General features: G+C 38.4%; 3 protein-coding genes across 13 annotated transcripts; 2 read left to right on the plus strand and 1 right to left on the minus strand.

Annotated features, from left to right (window-relative positions):
* Positions 1–2,895: 2,895 nt before the first annotated feature.
* Positions 2,896–6,658, minus strand: selenop (selenoprotein P). The gene is made up of 5 exons (XM_079467076.1): positions 6,442–6,658; positions 5,531–5,758; positions 4,981–5,193; positions 4,767–4,884; positions 2,896–4,350 (listed from the first exon to the last, which is right to left on the minus strand). The coding sequence occupies exons 2-5, from the start codon at positions 5,731–5,733 to the stop codon at positions 3,967–3,969; spliced, it is 918 nt and encodes a 305-aa protein (XP_079323202.1). The 5' UTR covers positions 5,734–5,758; positions 6,442–6,658; the 3' UTR covers positions 2,896–3,966.
* A 1,899-nt stretch (positions 6,659–8,557) lies between these two features.
* znf131 (zinc finger protein 131) lies at positions 8,558–13,035 on the plus strand. Of its 10 annotated transcripts, none has more exons than XM_079467455.1 (8): positions 8,601–8,711; positions 9,296–9,455; positions 9,556–9,657; positions 10,177–10,321; positions 10,409–11,097; positions 11,185–11,315; positions 11,467–11,527; positions 11,657–12,982. In XM_079467455.1, exons 2-8 carry the CDS (start codon positions 9,326–9,328, stop codon positions 11,980–11,982), a joined length of 1,584 nt encoding a protein of 527 aa, XP_079323581.1. In that variant the 5' UTR covers positions 8,601–8,711; positions 9,296–9,325; the 3' UTR covers positions 11,983–12,982. The 10 variants fall into 10 exon arrangements, with proteins under 10 accessions (XP_079323572.1, XP_079323578.1, XP_079323576.1 ...); XM_079467447.1 differs by lacking the exon at positions 8,601–8,711 and adding an exon at positions 8,811–9,090; XM_079467446.1 differs by having other exon boundaries at positions 8,558–8,711; positions 11,467–13,035.
* nim1ka (NIM1 serine/threonine protein kinase a) lies at positions 13,004–20,934 on the plus strand. Of its 2 annotated transcripts, none has more exons than XM_079467456.1 (5): positions 13,004–13,133; positions 17,699–18,243; positions 18,629–18,986; positions 19,214–19,482; positions 19,957–20,934. In XM_079467456.1, the coding sequence occupies exons 3-5, from the start codon at positions 18,689–18,691 to the stop codon at positions 20,710–20,712; spliced, it is 1,323 nt and encodes a 440-aa protein (XP_079323582.1). In that variant the 5' UTR covers positions 13,004–13,133; positions 17,699–18,243; positions 18,629–18,688; the 3' UTR covers positions 20,713–20,934. The 2 variants fall into 2 exon arrangements, with proteins under 2 accessions (XP_079323582.1, XP_079323583.1); XM_079467457.1 differs by lacking the exon at positions 13,004–13,133 and adding an exon at positions 16,496–16,780.
* The last annotated feature ends 200 nt before the right edge of the window (positions 20,935–21,134 follow it).

Here is a 21,134-nt window from a genome sequence, read left to right on the forward strand (position 1 = left end):
TTAAACACACTGCCAGTAATGTTACAGATACAATTTGTCAAACCCAGAAGGAAAGACAGAAACCTGCAGAATGTTCCATTATGGTTATTTTTGGGTTACTGTTTTAACCACCAAATGGTTCTTTTTAGGTTACTATTTTGCAACCGGAAAATAATGTTCCCGGCAGAAACTGACCGTTCAACCGGACCTTTACATAACCCAAAAATAACGTTCCATGATGGTTATTTTGGGGATATTATTTTGACCACCAAATCATTTTTACAAACAATCCCTAATACAAATTTTTTAGGTTATTATTTTGCAACCAGAAAATAACGTTCCCAGAAGGTTGCAGAGTGTTTTTAAATAACCTAAACATAACTTGTGAAAATTTTATAATGGTTATTTTTGGGTTATTTTGACCACAAAATAAGATTCACAAAACCTTGCCTAATGGTTCTTTTGAGGTTATTATTTTGCAATTAGAAAAAAAAAACTTTCTCAAAACTTTGCTGTGTGTTTTTTGTTTAAATAGCCTACAAATAAATTATAGGTAATTTTTTGCAAGCATGTTTGAAATAGTAATAGTAAATAATACAATTTTCATATATCTGACATAGGAACATCTTCAAAACAACATCTCAAAGGAATTCACGACTTTTTTACAAGGTGTCTAATGCATTTCTATGATTATATTCTTGATAAGAAAAAAACTGTCCATCTAAACATTTATTAGACCGGATTCAATCGTTGACACAGTGGACAAGAGTTACGATATGAGTAATAAAAATGTTTTACAAATCCAGATTGTAAAACAACAAGTTACTTTCCTCATCCTCCCTATGTCACGGAAATGGAAATGGTAGTAAATGGAAAACTGGAACAAACTGGAACCCACTGCACAAGGGGTCCATTAGTTTGGTGTGGTCTGATGTGTATGACGGACATGCTTAACTACATCATTCAGAGCCATGCTGTTGAGAGAGCTTGATGCATTATGAAGGCCGGGTCAACAGCGTTGAAGCCTTAATGTACGAGAAACAGGGGAAGAGCAGACGTCCAGCAAGCACCGAATGGGAGCTTTCTGCTAAGTGGATACAAAAGAGATAAGGAACTGGATGATGAGGAAAGCAGATCAGGCAATTTGGCGAGTGCAGCGTACTTAGCAACACTGCGTGATGCTGATTGAATCTGTGTTGCCCACTCTCACAGCCCGCTTGTCAGGACATTGTTAGTAATTACCCAAGAGTCCCTGCAGCCCTGTATTGTATCTTCAAGCCAATTATGCCTATCAAACTGACCGCCCTCACCATTGATTGCCTCTGTGTGCTTGTTGACCTTTATCATTGTGGGCTGTGAATGGGATGTTAAGATTTGTTTTAAGGAAGTGAGGTTTACCTGGTGTCTCAAATGATATTGAAGAGGACGCGACTTGATTCTTGATATACTACAGTTTCAGGGTGAACAGTTTTTATACGCTATGCCATCCAGACTGACCTTGCTGATAGTCTATTCAGTCATGCACAGTCCAATAAGGTTAAGTTTTGTTAAGATATCCCTGCTGACAAAACTAATTTCCAATGGTTAAAACTACAAACATCCTTATGCCCCAAAAGCTATTGTAAAGGAGTTATATGACAGGGACAAAAAATATTTAGATGTAATGCAATGTGTATACGCGATTTAAAAACATTCGTGAGCATTCGCTTTTTGATAGAATCCATCTTTTGTTCCGATACTTACATTTTTGCAATTTTACGTGTCTAATACATGCATGGGCAACTTATAACACACCAAAGACACAGAAAAACACATATTCGTGCCATTTGACCCCTTTAATGTGTGTTTTTGGGCTTATACGGTTATACGGCACCTGACCCGAACTTAACTTGCTTATTTGGTTATAATATAACAATTGATTTTACATTTATATTCATTTGTATTCATATTTAATTGTAAATGAATTGTATTAAATTAAAACCACTCATCAGTTTGATGTGGTCTACCGGAAGTTAAGTTTGGGCCACATGACGTTTGTTTATGTTGTTCCAGCTGAAACATTACCAAAACATTATACCACAGATACACAGAGACCAGTGGAGTTTCCATTAAAAACCAATGCAATTACTTTTATAACCTTTAAATCCCTAAGTAATTTTTTGAGGGTTTTTTCAGCATGCATAAGAATGTGTTTCTTTGTGAACTGATGAATTTAAAGAAGTGAAAACAGCAGTTATTAAAGATAAAAATACAAGTAATGTTTACCAGTAACTTTTGACCTGGTGGGAACACATCTTAAAAATCTAATTAAATTAAGCTTATTTGATATTATATTGATACAATTTCAGAAAGGTTTGTGTGATGGTTAGGTTTAGAGGTATAATGCGATAGAATATACAATTTGTAAGTCTACAGTATTACAATTCATTACATCTATGCACAATCCCCATAAAACCTGGAAACCCAACGTGTGCATGCGTACAGAAAAATCTTAAACTGCTGCTCTTTTTGATCTTGCACATAATATTTAATGTTGCCTGTAAGTGTTTTGCGAGCAATTTAATGTAAACATCTCTCTGTTGTGCGGTATTAAATTGCACACGTAGAAACACGGGTTGGTCAATACGGATATTCTAAACGGAAAGGCCCCAGACAGCTCCTACATCCAGTCCTGGGAAAAAAATGTTAGTTCGGGAGGCTCAAAATGGGAGCGCAAAGTGGACTAGAATAGATGCGTGCTCGCCATCTGTCGATAGATTTCAGTATGACAGCATACGACACTTTATACTGGTTTATAAAAACTAGAACTTTTGTTATTTAAAAATGTGATGCATGTGAATACAAATGAATAAATAAATAAAAGTAAATAAAAAAGAAGTATAGTGTAATAAAAAAGTGAATGATAGAATGGACATGTGTAAGTCAAAAACTTTATTTGATCTCTAAGTTACATGCTCTACTTTTGTCACATACTTCCCACATTCTTTCTTTGACACAACAAACATTTTGCATACAGTTTTTTCAGGTCTTCCAGGTGATAAAACATTTCCCAGAAAACTTTCATTAAGTATGTAAAACGTTTCCAACAATTCTCCCCAAGACAACCGTGACCTAACCTTTACCAATACCAAAAACTATTAATAAATGTGTAGCATATGTTAGATGTTTTCTGCATTTCTTTATGATTATGTTATGCTAGCGTTCGTTAAAAGATTAAAGATAAAAAAACAATTAAAAAAATTAAAAGTTCAAACAGTGTTTGGTCCTAGTTTGGTCAGAATGTTTCTGCCTACAGAATAACATCCTTTTTGAATGCCAGATTTAAACATTTCATATATTACCCGATACGTTTACATTGTAGTTTCTTTAGGGTTTAACAAAGAGTGCAGAATGTTACATGACCTTTCCCATCTGCTCTACGTGGACTAACATCAGACAGGCACCCCTAGGACATAGTTTCGGCACCTGCCTTCATAAAACCCACATAAAGCCTATAGAGGTGAAAAACCATGACATGACTGCACCCGACACACTCTCAGGAGGATTCAGACATTGGACTAGTTTGTTGTTCCACCGATTTGACCAGACAAATAACAAGGTTTCAACCTAATGCTTTTCAGGTGTTTTTAAGTTGACTCTGATAATATAATTTTTAAGACCCAATTTGGAAATCGAATTGCAAGATCCAGTGCCGCCACACTTTGAGGTGTCAATACTAGTTGGTAAGCACAATCCAAAGCACTAGCCAGCTGTTTACTTCTCCTGTCACACTCAAGTCGTGGTACCTGCTGGTCAGACTCAGATCGGCTGCGACAGCTGTCATTCAGCTGGGGGGGCGGGACGTCACTGTCAGGTCTCTCTTATCTGATTTTCCTCCCCCCTTAGGCCCTGGCAGTGTCAGGAGGACGGAAGCGCCTCCTCACACTGTCAGAGACCTGCCGAGCGCTCGTTGCCCTCCCCAGCAAACAGCTGTCGTCAGTGTCAGCATCAGCTGACCGAGGGAGAGTCTGCCCCCTGCTGTCAGCTGTACTGAACTTTTCACCTTGAGTGCTTAGATCAAGGCTTTTTCATGACTGGTGGCATATTGAGGGCAACCTGACCGAAATCTACCTGGCCGAGGGGGACTTGACCCACATCAACCTGTTGTTGGCCGTGTTGGTGACCCTCAAGACGATGCTGTTGGGGTTGCCTCTCTAGGGTGTCCTGGTGATGCCCATGATGGTGGTGGTGACCATGATGCCCATGGTGACCATGATGACCATGATGGTGACGATCAGCCTCTCCATTGGTACGTTCTTCTTCTGCTGTTGCATGAGTCTCCTCAGGTTTTTCTTCTGCTTTTTTGTTGCACTCCTCAAGTTCAGTTGAAGTCTGAAATCAAATGAATTAAAGTTTCCACTCATATCCAACACTGTAAAAAAATTAAAATTTTCTGGCAGCTGAGACACCAGGAATGAAAAGCAAAATCACAAAGTTTTCCCCGTTTTTCTTGTAAATGTCTGTTTTTGAAAAAAACAAGAAAATCTGTAACATTAAATTTTTATACTCTATGTGGACAATCTGTAAAATTTAATATATATAACGGAAGTATTCTGTAAAATAACAGTTTTTTTTACAGTGAAATCATTTTTGTGTACAAAAACTAATTTAAGTGTAAGCTTTGTTAGTTTGTTCAGATTCTTTTGGGTCAACAATTGGGTTGAGTTTGGGGTGGAGCTTTTTTGTCCATCTAATGGCAAACGGGATAAGTGTGGCCTATTATTCTTTTTAAATAAAAAAGTGTTTACCTCCGTGTCGCACTCTCCACAAATACGTTTACAATAAGTACTTCTTATAGACTCCTCCACGTATGGGTAACTCAGGATGGAGTAAGGAAGAGACAGATGGTAAGTGAGTCGGCCACACCTGTCAGAAAAGAGCATTTTATGAAATGTTGATAAAGTAATAAAATGACTGTATTTTAGGTTTATCAGGTAAAATAAACTGGATGATGTTCCAAACCTGTCATAGATCAAAATGTCATCCTTCTCAGCGTTTACCGCCTGCCAGATGTCAGGCTGGTTGGGGTCTTGGCCGTACAGTGTGATACTCTCAGACAACCTTTCCTTGAGCAAGTGGTGAAGCCGTTGGGACTTTTCCTCTCTGTTGTTTACCACCATGTAAGTTATGTTTACATAGCCTTGGTTCTCCAACTTCAGGAGCAAGCCGTTCAGCCTTGAAGAACATTCAACAAGTTGGATAAGGTAAATACTCCGTGTGTAAACAGGACAAAAAGAACACATCAAAATGTGACCTGATAAGGTCTGTACCTAAAGTCCTATAATAAGTGGTTATAGGACTTTTTTATTATTATAAATTTACATTTACATTTAGGCATTTGGCAGACGCTTTTATCCAAACGACTTACATTGCATTATCTTATACATTTATACATAGGTATCTGCAATCCCCTAGGATTGAACCCACAACCTTGCGTTGTCAACACAATGCTCTTACCACTGAGCAACAGGATATAAATGGGTTTATATTGCTGTTATATTCAGCGACTCACTTTGATGCTTGCTCCAAGCAGAATAATCAGCTGGCCTGGAGGTAAGCAACCACTGTCACCCGTCCGAGAGCTTCTTTCATGGGCTCTGCCTCTCCTATGTTCCACACGGGAGAGAGTTTACAGCGGGCCCCATCTCCTTCACTCTCTGCACTGCAACCCGCTAGCAGGCAGAGAGCCAGAGTAAGGCTAAGTGCCTTCCACATGCTTCCAACCAATAGACCCACTGACCTAAAGACAAAGATGGAGAGCCATGAGACTGCAAGCAGAGACAACAATGGATGCCTTGTTTAATACAATTCCAACCAGAGTAATGTATATTTTATTTTATTATTTTGTCTTGAATTGTAGCTTGTGTATTGTGTTGCGTTTTTGTATTTTTATTTACTTATTTTATTTATTTGATATTTGTGTTATTTGTATTTATTTATTTATTCTATTTCATAATTTTATTTTATTTATTGAAAATCCTAATGTTTTTTTTACCATTTTTAATAAAAAAAAATGTTGTTTTATTCAATTTCATTTCTAAAGCATTTGTCAAACTAGTTAAAAACTAACACGCAGCTTTGCAGAGTTAGTTTAAAGGAAACAAACTCCCTTCCAGCCATTTTTGTCATATCACATTGACAACATGATGTCTGTTCAGCAATTGCCTAAACATGCAGTCACCAGGACTTACTGAAAGTATATTGAGTCTACATCTGGAAAAAATTCCATAGTCCACCCTGATACTATTAAACAATTCGCTGTTGGCATCGATCAATTTAATGTGCACAAAATGGTAAGTTGTTTATCAAAGTATCTCCCTTTTATCAAAGAAAACCGTAATAGACATTGCATGCAAAGATTATTTTTTTACAAAAGAAATAAAAGGACAAAATCGTATTATGTCACATAATTCTTACACTTACGTGTTCACTTAAAAGCCTTCAGAAGTGATCCTCACTGAGCTGCCTTTAGACGAAAACAACTCACTCCAGCACGGCTCCTCCTATTTATACTCCTCTTGTTTTTCCTGACTCAAAGCAGGGCAAAGTTCCTTGTGTCCCTGTTTCAAAAAACTGCAATAGCTCACGTATTCACCCCAGGAGACTGATGCATTAACAATGAATATCTGTAACCAAAACCAGAGTGGATGAACCAAAACCTTTAGCTGAAAAACAAACAACTGGGTTATAATTGTTTTTATGTCTTTGCATATGTCTCTTTTATTTTCTCGACGCATCTTATTAAGGGAATCAAAAACACCCAAATTCTAAACCCAAAGTACATTTTTTCTCTTTGTTAAAAAGTAACAGACAATAAATAGTTAATGTACACTGCATTCCAGACTTATGTTTTGCTAAAGAGCGGGGAATGGGTGCATGTATCATCGACAAGTAACATATTGTTATTTATCAGAACCCCGTTACTGAAAATAATTTATACCGATCTAGTTATTTGCCTTTTTTGCCTTTGTCCATGTATTTACACGTTTCTGCATGCTTCTTGTATTAATCTTCACATGATTTCTGACACTGTTTGTGCAGCAGTGCACAGCTGATTTAGTGTCAGCACTTTTCTTGCTGAGATGAAACTTTGAGCGCTTCCTGTCACATCGCTGATCTGTGGTAAACAACCTGATTCTGCCAAAACTGAAGAAACAATGATTAAAACATGTTGTTTTCTTATGGAAGATGTTGCTTACTTCCGTTAACATTCAAAGTTCTTTCTGGCATTAAGACAACCACTACACGTATCCTTGAACAATTTATCATTTATCACACAGTTAATCTTCATAATCAGGTCTCATGATCAGTTTAGTAAGCATTAAAAGGACACGTTGACCTCCTAGCGGTGCACTTTAGATACGATTAACACATAGGCTATAGGATTCAAAATGTCTGGCTAGATAATGGTTAACTTGAGGAAACTATTGTAAAAGCATGTTTTAAGATTAACTCAAACAAGGGTAAGAGAAAATAATGAAAATAATCATTGGACAGTTCAAAAATGTTATATTATTAAAGGGATAGTTCACCCGGAAACTTTCATCATGTACTTATTTCAGACCTATTGGCTTTCTTCTGCAGAACACAAAAGAAAATATTTTAAAGAATATCAACTTGAAGGAACCTTCGAAGGCAGATTTCATTTTGTGTCCTTTCTTGAAGGATGCAAGAAAAGTATCCTTCATGTCCTCCAATCACCCACAATCCTTGGTGCACATTTAAAAAACATTACTCTTGATATTCTGCAGCAGGTACTTCTCAAATGCAAGGATGTCCGGCTTAATAACATGAACAGTTTAGAGATATGCGATTTATTAACAAAAAATAAGCACAAATAAATTAATTTCTTACTGAAATTGGCCAAGTTTAATGTCAGCTCGTTTCTCACAGTATTTTGGGAATCTGTGTAAAGAATTGGTCTTTGATGTCGCTTGATGACGTGCCAGCCAAGATGTTCAGCTTTAGGACGCAGCCCTCCATTTGAAAATATGTCTGATCCTGTTCAGTTAATGTTTTTCATTCTAGGAGAATCATTTGTAAATTGGTCTAATGTTATACTGGCTAAACTGGCAATACATTATAATATTTATCCTCTCTGCAGTAACCAAATCTTAGTTCTTGCTAGACATTGTGCTAAAGGTATGTCTTCTGTAATATATAATTTCTGTCCTGCTTTTTAATGTTATCTTGCATGCACCCAAACAGTCTATATGTACTGATAAATGTAGCTTGCATTAATAAGTTTAGTGGGCTTGTGAGGGTTGAAGACCCTCGGGTACTGTAAAAAAGCACGATGTGCAATCTCAGTGTCACCTCGGGAGGGCAGTATGGCGCTTTTTCAAACTGTCAAAAATGCAGATTATGAAAAAAGGTATGCCGATTATATTCGTCAGCATAGATTTGTATAATATTGTTCTATCGTTTTGATCACAAACATCTTGATAACCAACCCAAATAAAACATCAACCTTTTTTAAATCAGTGTAGTTACAAATTCACAGTTTTCGGTTTCCAAGCAACCGTGAGCCGTCAGCTTCGCGCGTAAAGTCTTTTCGCGGTGATTTCTGGGAACTTGAGGCCAGAGCGCGAGCGACCGCCCTTTTCCGACGAGCGTAGGAAAACCGCACATTGATCGCTTCAGGCCTGCGACGCAAATAAACAGCTGCATTGAGCATCAAAGGGTCATCTGGGGTAAGTAATCCGAAGTGTTATGCGATCTGTGTCACCTATTGTTCAGCCGAATGGGAATATGTCTGATTAAAAGTGCATTTTAATGCGCGATTTGATGACGTAACGACAATGGTCCAAAAAACAAATGGCGAGTGCGTTATCAGTCATAGGCCCAGCATTGAAGTTACATGAAGCGGACTGGCGAACGCTGCTGCTTGTGTTATTTTTCCGTAGTATATTTATACGGTACAGTGGGTGTGTTGACTTGCGTGGATTTTGCAGCACTTTAAGTCGCTCATCTTGCTTGTGGAGTTTCTGTGTAGAAATGCGAGCTTTTTCGGAATGCGGCTCAGATATGATCGCTACGCTGTGGATCTGCTGGCATATGTGCCGTTACAATGTATGTGAGAAACTTGCTTTCTAAATAATCTGTCAGAATAACATTTGCAGCCCAATGTTATAACAGTTAATGGATAATGGATTGTGTTCAATTTATGTTTTAAGTGATGTCAATGTGTGTTTGCGTATTTATTTTGCATGCATTTGCTTCCTATCTGTAATGCTAGCATATTTTATGTCAGATTGCATTCTGTCATTTCTTCTAGGATTTACATGAGCAGGGAAAGGGCTGAATCATGTCTGTTGATGGAGATGTTGATGATGACTGTGGGCACGAGTTTCCAGCCCATTACAAAGTGATGCTTGACAAACTCAATGAGCAACGTCAGCTGGATCAGTTCACAGATATCACTCTCATTGTGGATGGTAAGATTGCCTGGCAATGCATATGCACTTCAATGCCTTTCTGCAAAATGTTGTATGGTTAAATATTTGGTGTTGCTGATGACGGTCTTTATTTTGACAGGACATCAGTTCAGAGCTCACAAAGCTGTACTAGCTGCCTGCAGTCAGTTCTTCCACAAATTCTTTCAAGACTTCACTCAAGAGCCTCTAGTGGAGATTGAGGGTATGTAAACAGACATACAACTTTGTGAGAAGTGACTGTGAAACATGGAAATATGCTTAAAGAGATAATGGTCCCCATGTAATTAAAGTACAATGACAACACAGTTTACTATTTGACACTATGAGCGCTTTTCCACCTTCGCGCCGAATCGTTCTCTTGCTTAATTGTTCCACTCCGCGCTGATCTATGCCAGCCGGTATGTAAATGGTTTAAATTTCTACCACAAGGCTGATAATGTAAATTTTAAGAATGTAAACACAAATGCATCACACGCTGCCTTGGTAACACAAGAAACTGAGCTATAACACCTCTGTAACATTAGCACGATTCAGCACGCTTAGACAACCATGCCGAAAATTCTGTGCCAAGGACAGTTTGTTATCGTGCCATGTCGAACCAGGCTCACGTGGAAACATAACTGTAAGCGTTTCAGACTGTGCTTAGTACAGTTCGGCTCGATGGTGGAAAAGCGCTCTATGAGAATTATATAATATAGTTTGTTATTTTTGTATTAAACAGGGGTTAGCAACACCGCTTTCCGCCATCTGATGGAGTTCACATACACCGCTACATTAGCTGTTAATGGTGAGGCAGAAGTCAGTGATGTCTGGAGAGCTGCAGAATATCTTCAAATGCAGGAGGCTATCAAAGCTTTAGACAACAGGTTACTCACCATAGTAGTTTTTGAAAGTTTGCTTCTGCCATCTTTTAGTAAAAAAAATGTCAATAAATGTTTATTTCTTCTACCCAGAAGGAATGGTACCACCTCATCAAACCCGTCACAAGGCCTAGCTGGAAAGAGCAAAGCTAAGAAAAGGAAGATTGCGGAGACCTTCAATGTGATCACAGAGACTGTCCCTTCTGTAGAGTCTGAATCGGTTGAAATCGAGGTAGAAGTAGGCGAGGAACATATCGAGGTGGAGGAAAGTGGTTTGGTGGAAGTGGTGGATGCTGCCAGGACTACCGCCGAACCCTCCTCAGATGACTCTGCTTTGGCCTTGTTGGCTGACATCACCAGCAAGTACCAGCAAGAAGAGCAGACGCTTCACGTGGTTAAAAAAGAGGAAGATTCAGTGGTCGTGCAGGAAGAGACTGTGATGGCCTCCAAGACGCTTGAGAATATCGAAGTGGTGGAGGTCCAGATTTCTCAGCTGGACAATCTTTTCCGTTGTGACAAGTGCGATCGCTGCTTCAAGCTGTATTACCATCTCAAACAGCACATGAAGAGTCACACAGCTGCGCCGGAAAGGGGCTTTGTTTGCAGGCACTGTGGAAAAGCGTATGCCCGTGAAGGAGCCCTTAAGCAGCACCTAAATAATTACCATTTCGAGGCGGAGGAACAGTCCCGGCGACAGAAAAAGAAAGTGCATGTTTGTGAATATTGCGATAAGCAGTTTGACCATTTTGGACACTTCAAAGAGCATTTAAGGAAGCACACTGGTACGTGTGACTGTTTATTTTTTACAAAGATGTTTACTTTTCATGCACTTAAGTTAAAATACTGTTAATGTTTTTCCAATGTAATAGGTGAAAAACCCTTCGAGTGTCCAGAATGCCATGAACGTTTTGCCAGGAACAGTACACTGAAGTGCCATATGTCAGCCTGTCAAAATGGCTCTGGTGCCAAAAAAGGCAGAAAAAAATTATATGAATGTCAGGTTGGTCACCTTTCAACTATGTATGTGATATGTACCAATAAAAAGGATATTTAATTAGAAAGGAAGCCTTATTTATAGTATTCAGGTGTGCAAAGGGGACTTATTTTTAATCCGCCCACACCCTCATTTGTTTTTCTGTCTTGTTCTTCAGGTGTGCAGCAGTGTTTTTAATAGTTGGGATCAGTTCAAGGACCACCTGGTCACCCACACAGGTGAGAAACCCAACCACTGCACAATCTGTGATCAGTGGTTCACGCAACCCAGAGACCTCCAAACCCATCTACTAGAATTCCACGGCTTACAGCAAAAGGTCATTGTGACGGAGGATGTAATGATTGCAGACCCAACCACAGTCTTAACCATGGCAGAGGTGGAGGAGGGTTATTCTGAGGATGGTATGGGGGTGGAACATATTACTGTGGAACCGATGGACGTTGTTGCTGTCGAGGAGACTCTTGTGGTGGAGGAGGAGACAACGCTACAGTCTTCTCCGTCTGTGGGCGGGATGGAAGAGGCAGTGGTTTTACAAGTAGAGGACGAGAGACTTATAGAACAGCCAGTAGAAATCCACATAGAACAAGTGACTTTAGCTGAGACAGCAGACTCTGAAATTCAACAAGAGGCTGTGGACAGTTTGAAAGAAAATGTTGAGATTGCAAATGTATGAGAGGCCTTGATGCTTTAACCAGATCTGTTTTTTCCACCCTTAATTGTGTCATAATAAATGTGCAAAGGCACCTGGAAAGTGAGATGTCATCCAGAAAAAAAACTTTTTTCCAGTTTTGCTCTTCTCAGAGTGGTCACCAGGAAAACTGTGTTTTTGATATGATCTTCATGAGTTTGATCACAGGTTTGTTATCCTTTCAACATGTTGTGGATGGGAACGATTGTAAGAGGTGCAATTTGTTTCAGGAAAAATGCATGTCGCCAGGACTGTTTTGGGGTGGAGTGTGAGTTTTTTTGTAAGTTATGTTTGTTTATGTGTTCAAGAAACGTATTTTCTTAAAATAATTAGCTGATTGCCCGCAACTGTTTCAGAGATGCTAAAAATGCAATTATGGCTTGTTTCTAACTTTTCTTAGTGCGAAATTACAGTGAGCTATTGTCTGCTTTACATTTTCATTCAGATGAGCAAAAACTGAATGTCTGCATCTTCATTTTTTATAAAGTGAGTTTGCTTTTTGGCTGTACAGAGCAATAAAACCATGTACAAAATGTTTCTCCCCACTTACCATGTTGAGAAGGTACTGTTCAGTGGTGCCATTAATGTGAATCTGAATTAAAATAATTGTATTGTTGATAATGTCGGTGGTAGTTGCTGGATGTCATACACACTGGTGTAAATTGACTACAGTATCACCTTCATCCCTCCGCCATTGCAGTATTAAAGGAGTGATTTTTCTAGAAAAGGGAAAAACGATCTGGACCCTGGATAGTTCAAAGTTACACTAACAGTTACTTGTTTGCTTTTTAAAGAAATTGTTCTTTGTGATGTCGTTTTTTATTACATACCACATTGTCCATTCATCAGAAAAGTGTGTTTATTTATAATTTACTTTAGTGTAATTAAAAAACGATTTAATCTTGGAATATGCCGATAGTCCATTGGTTTCAGACTACCGTTAGTTTCACCCCAAACAATTGTGATTGGCTAATAAAGACGTCAATCAATTAACCTCCCTGTTGTTGTGACGGTGCCTGAAGTCCTCACGCATCAAGCAGCATTCTCGGTAAAGAGGAAGCCGACGAGACCTACCGATCTAAAACGGACCAACTCGCAACTAATAAAATGAGACGAAGAGACAAAGCTTAAGCAAGGTAAGAGGTATAAGCGTGTTATTTTGGGAGTGTTGGGTTTCAGCGGATCACGTTATTATGATAGTATCATTGGCAAGGAATTCGTAAAAGCAGAATCAATTCATCCTTTCTCGTACCTTTTATAACTAATAATTGTTCAGATAAACACCGCCAAATTTTGCGATTCATTTACTCGCTTTTCCCATCAACGGTTGTTGTCGACGCGTTAAACTACAACTTGGCGTAGATGAGAGCGTCATAAAGGCTTTATTATTATAAGACGTGCTTTACGGCTATATTGAACATAAATAATATACAGTACTAATAATAGACTCCAGAAACATGATCCCAACTCGTCTGGTATCGTTTAAGTTTATTTTGAGAGCAAACAACTACTAAAATTGGAGAATAATTTTATTGACCTTAACATCTAAACATGGTTGAAATACCCAGATGCCAATTATGAGCTAATTATTTTAAACTCTGGAGTTGTTTGGAATTTGCTAAAGAGGGTCTCATGTCTATATTGTAAAGCCTCACTTTGGACAAAGGTGCAGGTGTTTGCATCTTTGAATGAAAAGCTGATCCCAAATGCCCAATGAATAGGAATATTAATTCAGTGTGGATATTGTAATTTATGATATTGTATGATCCTTTCTAGTTTCTCACAGATTGATGTAAACTTTTGTTCAGGCTCCTTTGATGACTCCTAGTTGGATGACATGAAACATTTAGCCTTTGGTTTTAGGACTGAGATTAAAGCTGCTTTGATGGGTTGCGAATGCATTACTAGGGCACAATGCAACGGAAACTGCTTTTTTGTGGTTTCGCTACATAATCTGCATGTTTTTTCCTCAAAGGTCCAAACATCAATTGAGCTCCTTGATTATAATCCTTATTTAAAGAATTATTAATATGGACGTACTCAGGCATGTATCAAAATCTGAATATGTTCAAAATCATGAAGCTTGTGGGTTTTATAAAATATTTTAATACTGCCATTATTAAGAATAAAAAGCATTCAGTTAATTTCACCTCTGCATAGTTAATCCTAATCTTTTTTTAATCTAGGTCAGGAAGATTAGTGCTTTGGAGACAATTGGATTAGTAGACCAGTCAAAATAATTAGCTAAGAGCACCAGGATTTTCTTTATTATTTTTATTTAAATTTTAATTCATATATTCCAAGCACCATAAGTACTACATATTGATCAAGCTAAAATGCTGCTTTAGCTTATGTCCAAACTTAACATTTGTATCTATCTTCTTTCATTTGGTTGATTTCTGAAGACTGAATATAGTAACTTTCACTTTTGAGCATACAGTTTGTGGACTATTAATCTAATCTGTAAAAGTACAATACAATTTTTGTCAGTGTATTTAATATCAATAGACATTATGGTACATTAAAAACTAGCCTTAAACTAGTTTACTTATGATGTACCTTTAAGCATAAAATGTATATTTTATTTATTTATTTTTCATTTTCATTGACCGACAAAGCAGCTGCTTTTGGACACAGGCAAAGTTACATTTGCACTTGAAGATTCAAGATCGGATCCTTCGGCCCCCGGCTACTGGCACCCTATTGTCCTTGTCTTTTCACTGAGTTCTTTTTGTCATCTGGGCCGTGTGTCTCAATCAAAACACACACAGGGGAGCTTTGTGCAGTCAGCTATGGGTTTAGTCTACACAGAGACGTGTGGGAGCAAAGGAGGAATAAAGAATGGTTCTGAGAAGTGAGGACATGGTGAGAAAGTTGAAGAAACAGCGAGGAAAGTGATTCAATAAAGAAGCAATAAAAACATTTTCTTTCTAAATGCGCCTGCATTTATCTCAACAGTCTAGTAGATTCTAGTTAAACCCTTTAATGAAACCGAGCCTTTACTTACCCAAGGGCCACTCATATCCCTTGTGAAAAGTGTTTAGATCAGGGGCAGATCAGTAGAAAGGCCCCTGTGGATGGTGCTTCACACTTAGTCAGCGCTAGTTGATATCTTTAAACTGAAAAATAAATAATACATCTATTTAGTGACTACACAGTTCTTGTTTTAAGCCCCTCAGTTTACTTACCCTGTACATACTAGAGTTCAATGAACTAGACGTGATAATTTTTGACCAAAAGTACAAATTGTTTTATAAGTAATTGGCTGGGATTATATGAAGTTGCACTGGGGGTTGAGAGGGATCATTATGCAGGTACATGGACATCTATGCAGTTGAAAGGGGCATTTTAGGACTCTTGCTTGCATCTGAATCTTCAACAGAGGTGCACACACATATACAGAAAGACGTTTGAAGCCAGAGGACCTTGAGTATTCATGAGGAGCATCACTTTGATTTCTTGCACTAAATAGAGTTTGTGAAGTAGGGATATCAAAGAGCACCCGATCTCAAATAAAATATATGAATATATGTGGGTCAAATATCTACCTCAAATAATCTACATTTTTGAATCGGCATAGAACCTCCATATTTTATTGTAAAGGTCTTGCTTATATGGCATTTGGTGGTTTCCCGATTTGGAATTATACACTTACTCTTAGCGAATGAATGAGGAGGGATTCAATCTACTCGGAGATCCTGCCGTTTCAAGCTGTTTGTCTTTTATTGGATTGTCCCATCACTGATCGGTTTTGGCCATTAGGCAAACTGTACAGCGCACGCACACACATAAACACACACACTTATACGTTTTTGTGACATTAGGATTGTTTTGTGTAGATTTTGATGCTTGGGGAGTTTTTGCAGCAAGAATAAAACCAGAAACAATTTGTTTGTATTATATCAATAAATCCTGTGGCAAAATAAGCACGGCAGCTTCTGTCTGATCTCAGGCATCAAGGGACACATTGTTAAACCTAAAAGTGTTGATGCAGGTGCAAGACGAAACTTCTGCAGTTCAACACTCTTGTTGTTGTATTCCGAACAAGTTTTTAGTTTTCTGTATGTGTACTTTGGTAGCCGTTTGTGAACTGAATGTTTGATGATACCAACTAGATTTATACCTTTTCTGATGATAATTTCTTTGTTTAAAATTCATAAAAATTGACATATTCAATTCAATGTGGTTTATGCATTATAAGAATAGAATGAAATGTGTGTATTGCATGTTCATTGTTGGTGCACAGTTGCTCTAGAGCAGGGATTCCCAAAGTGTGGTACGCGCACCCCCAGGGGTACGCGAGCTGCAACCAGGGGGTGCGCGAGAGGAAAAATGTAATGGCGATCTGTTTTTTTAAGTGGGATTTTTCCATACAATAAAAAAACATGAACAGTAAACATTTCCTTTGTAATCGCATTATTTTAAATAAAAAACTATAATTTATTAGTTTTTGATAGAAACGTAGAAGAAGACTGCAGCTGTCTTCTTCTACGTTTCTACACTGCTCTTCTTTTATGCACTGCAGCCGCTAGGCTATATGCGCTGCACTTCAAAAGTTCCAGATGGATCCTCTTTTATCCTCTTTTAATTTATTTTATGTTTGACTATGCACTTTGTTACTTAATTATGTTGTGGATCGTGTGTAGGCAAATTTTATTGTCGCACTTGAAAAGTTTCAGATTGATCCTCGTTTTTATTTAGCCTAGGCCTATTTTATCTATTTCGGAGCCTATTCTCTTTAATGTTGTGGATCGTTTGTAACTTCATTGCAATGTAATTCAAGGTACCGTCGTTCTAATTTCCATAACAGTTGTGTTATGATGATGATGATGCTAGCTCCACGGTCATTTAATAGGCCTGGCCTATTGCTGCAATGTTTCTTTTACGCGGCTGAAAATAACCGTGCTTTCTGTTACTGAGCCTGTGTCTGTCACTCGTCCTCTTAAAAGTGGAAGCTTGTGCGTAGCTTTGTTGTATTATGTTGAAATTTTGTTGATGTTATTGTCATGCGTGTTTTGTTTTTTTGCGCATGATTAAACATGAGTCTTTATATGGCGATAAAACAAATCTTTGTTGCGTTTTTTTTTAAGTGGGGATTGGGGGTGCGCCAACCCTGTTGGGACATAGAAGGGGGTGCGCAGGAAAAAAAGTTTGGGAACCGCTGCTCTAGAGAGTGACATGAGAACACTCTGTGTTCATATATTCAGCTCTATGGGGACATTGTTACGGAACCTCCATCAGCAAACTCACTAATTACATCCTGAAAACACACTCACAAACAAACACGTCTATCTATTGTTTTTATGTTTGTTTGATATCACCGCTGTCCTTCTGAAACCTCGTTCCTCCATATTCCGTGATTTTTATTGTTTGTCATAAATCATTATTGTTATTAGTTATCCTTTATGTTTGTCACTGAGTTTTACAAATATCTAACCAAATAAATTGCTTGTCGACCTTAACAAAACATTATTTAATCATTTAAAAAGTACAGAAAGGACATCTTAGGTTCAGAAGAACAGCAACGAAATATTTCATAGGTATTTTAAGTTTTCAATTTCAGATCATTGTTTATGTATATAAACAGATCCACAATAAACGTAATTCACATGTTTTACTACATTTACCATAAGTAGAGTTGAGGTAAGTCCAGGGTAAAGATCATTGTCTATATTTACTACTTATTCCTCTCTCTATCCAGGTAAAAAGTCTTCAGACTAGTCCTCCTTCAGTTACAAGTGTGTGACTAAAAAAGACAGGGATTAGGATCTGTGTACACACTAATCCCAGAGAAGAAGAAGAGCATGGGAGGCAGAGAAAAAGCACACAGAGATGAACATATGAGAGGGAGTGGCGGTTTTCCATGTAAGGCCCCATTTCTGAATGACCAACCAGCCAAAGATGTTGAATGAGAGGAAGCGGCGTAAGAGAAGCAAGGACTAGAGAGAGCAGTGCGGAGCTTCAATATAGCACCCAGGCAACAATCACAGCCCTCTTCTGTCTATTTTTATCGTTGGTTAAGACACCGCACCAATTAAATCAGGAACATCTGATGAGGGCCGGGGAGATGTGGGATTGAGGGGCAGGAAAAGCTGTCGCTGTGCACCTGGCCGCTCGGCTGAAGAAACAGACGACTCTAAACATCTGCTCGTTTACGCTCGGATATGCGTGTCACTTTGAGTCGAGATGAGGCGGTGAAAAGCTAATTTTGCAAATTGACAAAGGCGCACAAAACAACATGTGAAGGTAAGCAAGGTTTATCTAAAAATTGCATCCATGTGAATAAGTGATGTATTTCGTTTGTTAAAGCAATTTAGCTTGTTTTTTTCTCATATACAGTGACTCCAAATTATATTTCCTTTTAATAAAAATATAGCACAAATTTAATTTAAAAAAAGACATCAACCTTGAGACTAGATTTAGTAAAATTACAGCGAAGAAATAAAAGTAGATTTTTTTATGTATGATTTGAGTGTCAACAATTATACAAATACATGAGACCATTGTATCATTGACATTTTTCATAGATAAATAATTCATATTTTTAAAATGTTTAACAATTGTTTGTTAATTAGTTGGCATGATGTAATTCTAAATTTTCTTTTGATTTTGTATCATTTTACAACTTAAGGTGGTGCCATAGGGTTAGGTCTCCTGCCATGAGCTAAGCCCCCCAGTGGCCTGTGGCAGGATGACTGCTGTCTACCCGGCTGGGGGGGGCTCCGTCGGGGTCTCAGCCATTGCCACTGTCCCCCAGCATTACTCAAGGTGGAGCCGACAGGACAGTTCTGACATCTGCACGGATGATGAAGGACCCCAGCTGCGTCGCCTCACCCCACTGGAAAAGCTCAATCTGGACATGTGCCAAGATGAGAAGATGGTGCGAGAGCTCACCGTGGGCCGACGCATTGGCTTCTATAAGATACGTGGTGAGATCGGCTGCGGTAACTTCTCCCACGTCAAACTAGGCATCCATGCTCTGATGAAAGGTGAGTGATGAATAATGTAACTGTTCGTCAGAGCAACTTGGTAAATCACTAGAGAAGCAAGTTATTTTTCTCATTCATATGGCATGGCACCCAATATCTTATCCCAACGCTTTATTTTATCACAGTGTATTATTGTTTCTGTCTTGACTGAATGATTCATATAATCATAAACAGTACAAAACAATGTATGTTTATATTTAAGAAACTGTTCACGGTGTCATCATCAGACAAAGTGGCCATCAAGATCTTGGATAAGACCAAACTCGATCAGAAGACCCAGAGGCTGCTCTCACGGGAGATATCCAGCATGGAAAAGCTGCACCATCCGAATATCATTCGTCTGTATGAGGTGGTGGAGACACTGACCCGTCTGCACCTGGTCATGGAGTACGCAAGCGGAGGGGAACTCTACACAAAGATCAGCACAGAAGGGAATCTCACTGACATCGACAGCAAGATTGTCTTCTCTCAGGTTCTCGCAGCTGTGAAACATATGGTAAGTAAATAAATCTATGTTCATTTGAGTGCCTTGTAAAATAAAGAATTTGATAAAATAAAGAGTTTGTAATATGATTCATGTTGAAAATTGACCTAAGATTAAAATAATCATAATTTAACGTTACATTGATAGAGTATCGAGATAGGAGCAAATACTTTGGAAAAAGGTCTGATATCTGTGGTAAAATATTTGCGGAAAAGAAAACTGATTTGATTCATCAAGTTATCATGGTACAATTGCATTGTTTTCAGTCCCAACTTTAGTAAAGGCCAGGTGTGCAGATAAAAAACATATTTGACATGATTTGATATTTCAAGGAAATAACAGTCATGATCCTAGGTTTCATTGTTCATTGATGTTTCCATAACATCATAAAAGTACATTTCAGCATTACAAATCTCCAATTTGTTAGTTTATTAACATTATGTCTGAAAATAACTATAAATAATTGTTCATCTTTCTTTTGTCCAGCATGACAACAACATTATTCACAGAGACCTGAAAGCTGAGAACGTGTTTTACACTTGTAGCACCTGTGTTAAAGTAGGTGACTTTGGCTTCAGCACAGTCAGCCGCCGTGATGAAACACTCAACACCTTCTGCGGCTCTCCCCCTTACGCAGCCCCTGAGCTCTTTAGAGATGAACTTTACATCGGTGTTTGTGTAGACATCTGGGCTTTGGGGGTCCTGCTGTATTTCATGGTGACCGGCTCCATGCCCTTTCGTGCCGAAACGGTGGCCAAGCTGAAACGTTGTATCCTGGATGGGACGTACACGGTGCCTACATGGGTACCTGAATCGTGTCAGAAGCTGATTCGAGGAATCCTACAACCACAACCGTCTGACCGCTACAGTGTAGAACAGATGATGGGCTGTGAGTGGTTGTTGCCGATGGAGTTTCCCAAAGCAATGGAACCATTTAAACTAGACCCATTATACTTGGCTGAATCCGGTCCGAGGGAGCTGGAGGAGCATGAGATTGAAGTTAAGAACGCCCTGGAGAACCTTGGCATTACTGCAGACCACATTCGTAACAACCAGGGCAAAGACTGTAGGAGCTCCATTACAGGAGTGTATAGGATTTTATTACACCGGGCACATAAACGACAAGCAGTGGAGAGTATGCCAGTATTTACCCAAGTAGTAAATGCAACTGAAGTTAAAAAGAACCGTTTGAAAGCATACCGGAGCCTTAGACATACGTCCAAACTCTGCATCATTTTATGATGCTAAAATATGGGACACCTTTGATTATGTATAAAGGATGGGTAACTTAGTAGTTATGTTTGATATATACCTCTTTTGTTATCTTTTTCATTTCAAATGAATTCAGCCTTTAATGGAATGTGTGACAGCAGCTGGGCTGAATGTTTTTGGGCGAAGCGAGACTTTTGTCCAGATGTCATAAATGTTGTATTTCAGATATGTTAATAAAGTACTTTAGACTGCATTGGTTGGAATTTAACCCTTTTAATCAAGTCAAATGTATTTTCAAAGCGCTTTTTACAACTTGCATCAAATCCAAAAGATAAGCTACAGAAAAGCATCAAACATGTTGAACAAGATGTAGAATAAGATAAAACTTTAAAGGTAATATGAAATTGAGATGGTAAGGAAAAACAAATACATACAGACATATTAAACTCTAT

Source organism: Barbatula barbatula (assembly GCF_947034865.1).
Source record: "Barbatula barbatula genome assembly, chromosome: 11".
Lineage (NCBI taxonomy): Eukaryota > Metazoa > Chordata > Actinopteri > Cypriniformes > Nemacheilidae > Barbatula > Barbatula barbatula.